Source organism: Tachysurus fulvidraco, chromosome 6 (assembly GCF_022655615.1).
Source record: "Tachysurus fulvidraco isolate hzauxx_2018 chromosome 6, HZAU_PFXX_2.0, whole genome shotgun sequence".
NCBI classification, from domain to species: Eukaryota; Metazoa; Chordata; class Actinopteri; order Siluriformes; family Bagridae; genus Tachysurus; species Tachysurus fulvidraco.
Window position 1 is genome coordinate 15,860,070 of NC_062523.1, and position 11,087 is coordinate 15,871,156.

Here is an 11,087-nt window from a genome sequence, read left to right on the forward strand (position 1 = left end):
GTATACCATTCGTGCTCATTCTTGCTGCTCTCTGTGGTGTGTAATGGTGGCCATCAGAAGGGCACGTTCCTGCACATTATCACACAGTCATGCCTCACCATCAGTCGGCTGGAGGATGGGAAGTACGGCCCAACGGTGGAGTACTGTGACGGTAGTCCGCTTCAGTCTTGGGTCCTCAGGAACTACACGACACTGGAGGTGGTTAGGAAGGTCTACTACAGTGCCACTGATTACTTTCTGTAAAAGGCAAGCCCAGGTCACAGCAGGTTAGTGCTGGAAGGTTTAGTGGCCCAGTCCTTTGTACTCAGCCTTTAGTCAGGGATTGGAAGCAGTCATCAGTGAGTGCTATGTTTAACCTTAACCCCAAGCATGATTCATCCTAGCTTATATATACATTTACATATATTACAATTTGTCTACTATTTTCACCAGCTTATTAATATATTAGTTAATATGAACTAGCTACTCGTACGTGCTATGTATTAATAACCAGCAATTTGTATACCTTATGAACTGCTGGGTATTAAGGAGCAACTGTTAACACCTCCCAATGCAAACCTATAAAATGAACAACCTTAATAATAACACAAGAGTGTTTCTTGGACATAGCTTATAGCTTAGCAAATGTGCTTCTATCCAATGCTCTATTACAGATTCTCTCCAGAGAAAAATAAAAAATATTAAATGAGGTATAATACACAGCAGGACGTGTATAGGAAAATATTCTCTGAATGGATGGATCCTATTATTACCCTGAACAGCACAATGCTAACTTTAGTAATACATCATTTATTAAAAACAATCGGTTACACAAGTTTCATATGATGTTGTAGAGCATCTCTTTGACATGTAACAAAAACAGGCAACCAAGAAACCTCAAAACTGTCTGTACTGATCACTTTCCTTGGAAGGAACACTTTAAAAGAACAACTTTACCTCTGACTTTTACAAAGTCGTGGTGCTCTGGACTCCAACATCACTAAACGTCTCCTCACAGAAAATCTGCCAGTGATAACACACATTTTAATATGGATCTTCTACCATACAGTTTCCTCTGACTTCATTTGTTACTATAGAAGTGACACCATATAAGAATGTACATATAAGAGCACACTGATTAAAACCTCACAGTCAGAACTGCTGTTAAAATGACCAGAAAAATGACTAGTATCCACTAGTATCGAGATCTCAGCAGTTCTGTGGTATCAAATAAATGAAAATAGTTATTAATTTATTATTCATTTTCATTCATATTTGCTGTACATTTATATTATTACAGTATCCACAACTTGACCCATATTATGATTAGCAGGTTTAGGTGCTCTGCTTCCCTCAGAAAATGGGTTGAATCTTAATGGGAATAATTGGTAACTATTATAAAAAAAAGTCAATATTCAGTCAAATTGAAGTTAAATTACAGTAAATCAGCATGTAACGTTTTGCCTGTAGTTAATTGCATGCTCCATTAGTTGAAATCACTGCCTTATTGATTATATTTCCTACGACTCTACAATCTGATGTATAATGTATGTTGAAGTAGGGCTGTATTTGAGGACTGGGCCTGTTTACACACTTAGTTGCTTTAAAATAGATTAGCTTGATGTTGGTTTTGTTCTTGTAGATTAAAATGTGGATGTGTTTGCTAGTTTTATTGAGTATTTGTTTGTGTGTGTGTGTGTGAAGTTTTGAACCAAAGGCACATCTTGTCAGTTCCATATGAATAAAGACTCTTTAGTGCTCGTATTCAAGACAGATTCCAGAGAGTTTAGGATTTATTACTGCCAAGCATTTTAGTGGTATATTAGAGGCCAGCAACTCACACAAAGCAATAACGGACACCAAAAGCACTGCTATACACAAACCACCATCACCAGGACCTTTTCAGCACCACTGCATCAAATTAAATCTTATTTGGCATTTATGTTCCTTACATAAATCTTTAATATTTAGATGAAAATTTGCTAGTGGCTGCTACATATGCAAGCCCTCACCTAGGGAGAGCAGACGAGGCAACATTATTCCATAATACAACCTGATTATCTATGCGCAGAGCTCTGAAATAGGTTTGTCTTTGTTGGCGAGTTCTTTTGAAGTGATCGCTTATTGTGAAAGGCCTCTTTCATGGCCCTGGCCTCTCAGAGAGCATGGCCACATCAGAGCACTCACACACAGCCATGCCACAGCTGTGCTCAGCACAAATAGGGTGTTTTTTTAAAAAATATATATTTATTATCAGAATCCTGAATTGTAATGGTCTCTCTGATGCTTATTATGCTGGAAGTGCTCTGTTGCTTTTCAGGTCGTTAATCTTTATGGGTTATCGTTGTGTGTGTGTCTCTGTGTCTGTGTGTTTTGCTTTGTTTTTTTCACAGTTGGATCTCATATTCTTGTTCATCCGTCAAAATAAAAAAATACATCTGTACAAAAATATGAGCAAAATACTGTATATATGGCTGTGACTAAAACGTGATTGAGGGATACACAATTATAAATATATGTTCCAGTATAAAGTTTTAGCAACACTGATGCTCATTTTAATTGATATTTATATGTAGTATATTTATAGACTTTTTTTATAATGCCTCATAAACATCTAATAATATTTAAGAAGTTATTTTATGGCAGTTAAAAGTAAAAGTATTATTGATACATTTACATTTACAGCATTAGGCAGACGCCCTTATCCAGAGCGACGTACATAAGTGCTTAAATCTCTAACATTGAATACATTAATGCTGGCTCACTAGGTTACATACTTGGATACAATTATATAAACATTTTATATATTTTTATATGTTATATATTTGTTATCTTTCCCAGCTTTTGCAATGTAGTGTGTCTGTGTATAATTCAACATTACATTACAAATATACAGTTAATAGGATCTTATAACTATAATGAGGAATAATTGAACATTTAATTAAATTGACACAGCACACAGTGATGAGGTCTTTATTAGTTGTATATTAGTTCCAGTTGTAACATAACTGATAGGTTTACATTAATTCACTAGCTCTAATTTGTTATGATATATTTTCTATAGTAACAGCTCATTCTTGTATTTCAACAGGGACTTGTATTGTGGATGCTTCACATAATTTTATAAAAGCATAAAAGCTAATAATTAACAAAGAGTTTAACAAAGAAAAAAATGTATAATTGTTGTTGTGGTGAAGATTCTGTTTTGTTTCAGTGATGCTTTCCATGATGTTTATGTAGCATTTACTGTATGGGGGGGGGAGCTGAAGTGTCAGTTGTATGTAATAGTAAGGTTCCTACCATAGCAAAGTCTTTAGTACAGAGGAATCTGGGCGTGGACAAAAGGAGGCACATTAAACCGACAGTGTGTGACAGTTCCTACAGTACCTGTGTGCGATTATAGATTTATCTAGTCCCTTTCGGCAAAGCTGTGAATCAGAGAGAGAGAGAGAGAGAGAGAGAGAGAGAGAGAGAGAGAGAGAGAGAGGGAAGGAAGAGACAAAGCTGACTAAGCTCACACAACACACCACATGCTTGCCTTAGACTTGAACTTAGAAGGTGTACGTGAAGGTAACAATCTGTGAGCGGCATAGGGTTTGATTTTTTTGACAGTTATTTATTAAGAGAAAGAGGCAGCCCAGAAAAATAAAAGAAAGCAAAAAGCTCCATAAAAAGTCACCTGTCTCCTGAGTCCGCGTTTTCGTACATGCACGCACACACACACACACACAAACACACACACCACACACACACACAGCTGTATTTTTTTTTTCTCCCTTTTTTTTAGTATGTGTATTTAGCTTAATAAAGACTGGCCAGGAAGGACTGTTTATCAATGCTATACTGTAAGTGATAAGAGGAACCAGCTTGTGAATGTGCTTTAAAAAAAAAGCAGTAGTTAAAAAGTGCATTGTCTTGTTCGGTGACAAATTATAATCTTTGACAAATCACTGTGCTTTTAGAAGAATAAGTCATTTTAGAACATACCCTTATAACAATTTTAGTCTGGTGTTCACTTTACATTGTGCCACCGTGAGGTATATTCCTGTAACAGTACAGCATGTAGTGTGTTATTCCATACTTACTAAAGCTTTATGAGGCATTATTGTTATTAAATTACACAATGGAATACAATTTTATTAAAAAAAAAAAAAAAAAAGGACTTATTGCCAACTTAAATTCTTTACCTATAAAGAAGTATGTAAAGAATTATAATATTTAATGGAAATGGGCTTCATAGACAGTCTTATCAAATTTTCTTTTATGCTAAAGAACTGAAGATTCAAAACTGAATTTTGTCTTTAACTTGAGAATTCTCTCAGGTGTTATAGGTGTCTGTGTGAAAGTGTGAAAGTGTGTCTCTATGTGATGTGTGTAGGAGCTGTGTGACCAAAAACAGTCATTAGAGTAGCAGAACATCAGTGTGCTCCCTGTACTCGGCTGCTGCTGTCACACTGAGACATGTGCATGATGGGTATTCCTCAGCAGGGGCACATTCTTACACACCACTCACATATAATTACCTGATTTGTGCCTTGTGAGTGGTTATACATTTTCACTCACTTACTACACTGCATTGTCCTTCTGTTTCTCTCGCTGGGAAAAGAAGATTTTACTGAAACATATAGAGCATTTTATTAGATCTGACAAAGAGCGAACTCAGAATTATTGGCACCCTCCAGTGGCCCAGACGATTGTATAAAATAACAGTCAGAATGAACCATTCAAACCTTTCACTTAAAATACTTGGCAGAAAATACTTACATTTTATTCATGCAAAATACATTTGACATATTATCTACACTCCTAGAACATTTATTGTTGTCTTTGAAAAACATGACATAAATGTAGAATCCTTTTATTATTCATCACGCATAAATAAACCTAAATATAAAGAATATTTTAGAGGGGGATTGGTATGTTTCCTCTACGTTTCTAAATCCTTGTTAGACTTTACAGGAGGAGGCTCAGTGCTGCTGTTTTCTCCATAGGAGGCTTCCACAAATATTTATTCATTGCTGGATGCTGATTTTGTAGGAAACATGTTAACATGTGTTAAAATAAATCTACAGGGTGTCCCCATAATGAAGCATAAAACATCATTTTTATGCATTATTTGTTTTATAGACTCATTGCTTTTGCACATTTTCTGCAAGGGTGAAGAGTTGACTACATGTAATATCATTGTTTAATGAGCACAGATTTCTCCATGACCTATTTTTATGTTGAAATCCATCCATGTGTCCTGTTTAAAGAGACACCTAAGCTCATCTCATTCACATATCATTTACCCCAAAAGGAAATTGCACAGAATTCAGTGTAATATTGTTAGATCATTTCTAGCTGTTTTGCAAAGTGCATCTAAGTTCAGTTGTGTTTATTTTAGATTTAGACACTACAAGCAACACCACAAGCAACATCTCTCGTGTTATTTTCCATTCTATTTTTCTCTGTATCCGTCAATTTGTTTGAGGCTTCGACTGTACATTTCGTGGACCTTATCATTACAGCAATGTAAACAAGCTCAATTTAAACAGTATTGTCATAATGTGCATTTCACATACCTGCTTTGTTCAGCTCTCTGCTAGCAGCTGTTCAATAGCGCAGTGTTTAATTATGAAGCCCAGAGTGCTGATTAGTGCTGAACCTGAAACCAGAGGCCAGTCACACTCATTAGTTTCTCGTGCTACTACTTGAACAGTGTAAATAGAGTCTATAAACACGTCCAACACGTCCGCATCTCCATACGAGGACTATTATTAATGGCACTAAGGTAAGCCAGGCTAGGTGATGGGTTTTTTTGGAAACATGCATTTTCACAGCACGGCTTGTTTTTTCTTTGGTGTGAATCTGCCATGAGTTATAAATGGTGTGAATGGTATACTGTGAATGAAATGTTTAAATAGAACTTCTTAAAATAGTTTTGATAATTGTGGATTGTAACTGACATTCACGACGATACTGTATGATTTATTTTCCCAAACATATACAATTTGAGTATGAGTAAAAGCTGCACTTGTTTTGCAGGTGATTTTTTTTTTTTTTTTTTTTTGGTGCGCTTTAAGATGATTTGAAGTAGATGTATGATGCACATTTTCTTTCTTACTGTACTTCCGAACACTTAGTAAACTCAGGGTGTGTTCAGTATTCAGTGTGTTTAAAGAACACAGCAATCACACTAGAGCACAGACCAAAACAACCAGTCTGAGATCTCTTGAGCAAGGTGGATTCTAAGTGAACTCTGGTGCAGTTTGATTGCAGTCGGGAAGTGTTTGGACCCTGAATCGACCCTTCAGCCGGAAATGAACCTTAACACACTTTCCTTTTATTCACGGTTGTGTACAACATTTACATACAGTATGAGCAGCTAAACCTACCACTGAGCTACAAAATGAGCTAAAGAACAGATCTGATGTGATGCATTATGTTTGGGATACTTGGTTGAGTGGACAAAAAGAGCAATAAATACTGGATGTGATCAATTACACAGGCATTTTTAAATGAATCATTCTTAAAATGATCTAATCTGAAGTGTCCAGAGAGCCAAGTCTGTGCTTGGGTGATTTTTGTGAATTCTACACAAATGATTTGTGTAGCATATTTCTAACCAGTGAAATAAAAGTATTTATGTAAGTGTTTTCAGCCCTAAATCTCCCTCATTCCCAAATCTTAATGTTTTTTATTTTTCCTTATGTGCAGTGTAAAATAAACCAAAACCGCATAGCAAATTGAAAACCAGAACCAAAACCACAAGTGTCAGCCTTAAAAATGTTTAAAAAGTCTTTCCAGCTACCCGTGCTTCTCTTTTTAGAATTTTTTTTTTATTATAGTTGCAGAGATATTTCATTTTTCTCAAAAAATGATGGCAACAGTCATTTTATTTCATTCCATCGCCCACATCATACACATTGAAACAGGTTTACTGCAAAATCAGTTATTACTCCAGTAATTTATTGCCAGTTAATATACATATAATATGGCTGGGGTTTGATTCAACAACATGAGTTATATACCAATTAATATTTGTAATGCGGCTGATGTTTCAACGTTTTATGTTTTTTCTCCTCCTCTAGCGCCTGACCTTGCTACATGTGAACAGTAATCAGTGTTTGGACATGCCTTCGGAGGAGGATAAAATGGTTCCCACATTGAGAGACTGCAATGGTAGCCGCTCGCAGCAGTGGCTCCTCAGAAACATGACCTTAAGTATGTGAAGTGGATGATATGAAAGAGCCAAGCTAAAGTCACAGGATCACACACGGTCATTACTGAAGTGTGATCTGGCCTTTAACCTGCACTTTGGATCTTTACATGTCTGTTTGAAGCTCTCAGACTTTCAGCATTGCAGATGTGTTAAACTGTTCATATCTCGGCTCATTTAGCACGCATGTATTGTCCTGTCGTCGTAGCTGTGCACACGCGGTATACGATATTTCACCTGGACGGCTGCCAGACAAAGTGTTCTCAAAATGGACCTGAAGCAATTTGAAGCTCTAGTTATTAAAATACTGACACGAAGAAAAGAAAGAAGACTTTTTAGAAACTTGTAGTGGTTGTGGGGAAGTTTTTTCGCACTTTACATCAAATACGCATTCGTAATCATGCATAGCTTTATCGTCTGAACCTTTAGGGTCCTCTTCGTCTCCTGGCACTGAAATATAATATTACAGTACAATTACAGCTACAGTACAGATGGCAACTTCTGGGTTCAACCAGAGTGGATTATAAGATGATGGTGTTTTTTTGATTTTCCTGCAACATCTGCTGAGTGTTTTCTCTGGTGCTCTAATTGGGTATTGCTGTTTGCAGATTTTACAGCTTTTTATATGTTCTCACTCTGCTTGAATTTTCACTCTTAACCCTTGGGATATGTGGGACCACTCTTATGACAAGCAGATCATTCTGCCCAGTCGAACACTGAGTGTTGGGGGGTGTTGCAGATCCAAAAAAAAGTCATGTAGTTTCAAAAGAGCATTGTAAAATCTCCACCAGACTGAAGAGATCTTGGCTGCTAAAAATATCCCAGAACCACCCAGAATTCAATGTATTATGTTCCAAACTCAGTCTCTATCCCTGCTCTTCACTGGATTCCTGTCACCATGCAGTTACCCAACAACTTTCAGCTGAAATGCAATTATACCTCCTGCTTTGGGAACAATTCAGCACCAGCGATGGGCCAACCTTACAGTTTTATCCACAAGGCATTAGATTTACCTACAATTTGAGGGAGTTAAAGCCATAATCCAGTAGCATCTGTTTCACCGGCCATCTGGAACTATTCCAGAGACTGATCTTCAGGATAGTGAATGGAAGCTCTACAATCTGTTATGTCCTACTGTCCACTGCGTTCTTTAATACCAAAACAATTTTATTTTAACTCCACTGACATGTTTTCCATATATGATTGCAGAGTGATTGTCAATTATTGGTAGCTTCTTAACATTGTCCTAAGGATTCACCATAATAATAATAATAATAATAATAATAATAATGATAGTGGATCAGTAAGACCAAGTATCTTTGAAGCAAGCTTCAATGGTTATCTAGTTGTATAGTGCTATAGAAGGACTAATGAAAAATTCACTGTAAAAATCTCAGCACTTAAGGAAGCATTCAAATGACGCATCTTAAGTGGTGAAATTCTGCTAACTGATTTGTAAAATGAATAATTAGTGATATATTTCATAAAAGCACAACTTCACCTTGATTTATCCTGAATGAAAATATATCCTCTCACTGATCCTCTTATTCTCCAGATGCAGTTTTAATTTTTGAAGAAATACAACACTGATGGAAATAATATTATTTGGGTTTGGTTAAAATGACATACAGTACTGTATATGCTGCAACTTGCTTAATGTAGCATATGTTACTTCAATTCTGTAACCTTGTTGTCCTATTAGTGTCTCCGCTTGCCTGCCATCAACACCATGTTACTGATATGGAGCAGCTGTCCTGTTGTAAATAGTCACTATTTTTGAGCATTGTTGTACATATAAAATCAAATATTTTTTTAAGATGACATTTGAAAGCCCTGTTTACCTCCACGTGTGTTGATGTGTGTCATCATTTGTAGATGTATAGTCTTCTTTTGAGGAAACTCAAAACAAAGTTTATTGGCCATTGTCTGTCCAAGGCTCTTTACTACTTCATTCAAAGGTGATATTGTCCATCGCTGACAAAACGTTTCAAATAGTTTACTACATTAAATCTGTAATTCAGTATAATTTCACTAATTGTTCTGAAAATCCAGTATTTCAAATCCAGTGTGTGTCATCCATTTAAGATTTTGTAATGAATTGTGTGCAGGCTTTTTTTCATTGGATGATTATTCTTGCACATAAATCTAATGGAATGGAAGTCATGTTGCTCCCAACGTGTGCGATGTTTCCGTAAAAAAATGCCATTGGGCTTTTATGAGATTATAAGTGCATGAAATAATTACAGCATAGATTGTTTTTCAACTTTAACAACTGTGTACCTTTGAATTTGTCTTGAGTGATATTCAATGTTTGTTCATTTTTTAAGTAAGAAATGTTGAAACTATATGGATTTACCATTACATGCTTATTAAATGAATATCAGACTGTGAACCATAATAAAAAAAAACTTGTGTTTAATTTATCTGCTAAGTTTGCTTAAGGTATAATGCAACTTTTTTCAGCATGTCAATATGATAAAAGATATTTGAATGTAGTCTAAACCCAGATACTGTATACACTGCAGAATGTCCCGATCTCTGCAAATATTCAGTGTCTCACTGCAGATTGGGAGTGTCTCACTGCAGATTGTCAGTGTCTCACTGCAGATTTTCTGTCTCACTGCAGATTGTCAGTGTCTCACTGCAGAGTTTCTGTCTCACTGCAGATTGTCAGTGTCTCACTGCAGAGTTTCTGTCTCACTGCAGATTGTCAGTGTCTCACTGCAGAGTTTCTGTCTCACTGCAGATTGTCAGTGTCTCACTGCAGAGTTTCTGTCTCACTGCAGATTGTCAGTGTCTCACTGCAGAGTTTCTGTCTCACTGCAGATTGTCAGTGTCTCACTGCAGATTTTCTGTCTCACTGCAGATTGTCAGTGTCTCACTGCAGAGTTTCTGTCTCACTGCAGATTGTCAGTGTCTCACTGCAGAGTTTCTGTCTCACTGCAGATTGTCAGTGTCTCACTGCAGAGTTTCTGTCTCACTGCAGATTGTCAGTGTCTCACTGCAGATTTTCCCTTTCTCACCAGATTTTTGTGTCTTACTGCAGGTTTTTAATTTCTTAATGAAGATACCAATTTCTCACTGTAGATTCTGTCTCACTAGATTTTAAGTGTCTTACTGCAAATATTCAGTATCTCACTGCAGATTTCAGTGTCTCACTGATTTTTAGTTTCTCACTGAAGACTTAAGTTTCTCACTGCAGATGTTCAGTTTCTCACAGCAGATGTTCGGTTTCTCACAGCAGATGTTAAGTGTCTCACTGTAGATTTTAAGTGTCTCACTGCAAATATTCAGTATCTCACTGCAGATTGTGTGTCTTGCTGCAGATTTTCAGTGTCTCACTGCAGATGAACTCGAGCAAGGCTGATGGCATGGGAATGCTTTTTTGAGGAAGATGTGTCTGAAGTTCTGTGGTCACACAAGAGGATTTAATGGTTTAGAAAGGACACATGGTGAAGGGAATACGTGCCAGCAAGTACATATAATGGCTATAGTACTCTAGCTCTCGAAGGGAGATGGCTGTGCGCATTGCGAGAGGTTTCCTCTGCGTAAGCTCCGATCCCGCTTGGCTGTATTTTATAGCCAAATCCAATCTCTCTGTTTCGGAATCGGGAGCTCGCATGGCGATTTCTCCCAACCTGGAAGAGAGTATGTTGCTCTCCACATCAGGCTATAAGTAGCTTGATGTAGGTGAGGAGGGGTTTGCTTCTTTACGCTTTCTGACTTCAGGCTGCATGCCATCTCCATGCAGGCAGCTGCCATTTTTCCAGAATTCAATGCTGAGGTATCGAGGTCCTGGGGGAATCCCTATTCATCTCGTCTCTTTTCCCCAGCCACGTCTAATTTTTCTTTACCCATTGTAGGGCTCGAAAATCATGGGAAAGTGGCCATGCCTAGGGTTGAAGAG

General features: G+C 37.1%; 1 protein-coding gene across 2 annotated transcripts in view; it reads left to right on the forward strand.

Annotated features, from left to right (window-relative positions):
• galnt13 (UDP-N-acetyl-alpha-D-galactosamine:polypeptide N-acetylgalactosaminyltransferase 13) overlaps window positions 1-7,918 on the forward strand; it is a 37,208-nt gene extending 29,290 nt beyond the window's left edge. Inside the window, exon 13 of one of the 2 annotated variants that reach the window (XM_027164871.2) lies at window positions 7,053-7,918. In XM_027164871.2, coding sequence (XP_027020672.1) covers window positions 7,053-7,193 — 141 coding nt within the window. In that variant the 3' untranslated portion in view covers window positions 7,194-7,918. Of the gene's footprint in view, window positions 1-57; window positions 310-7,052 lie in introns of those variants that run through there. The other variant, XM_027164873.2, reaches the window with a different exon arrangement.
• The last annotated feature ends 3,169 nt before the right edge of the window (window positions 7,919-11,087 follow it).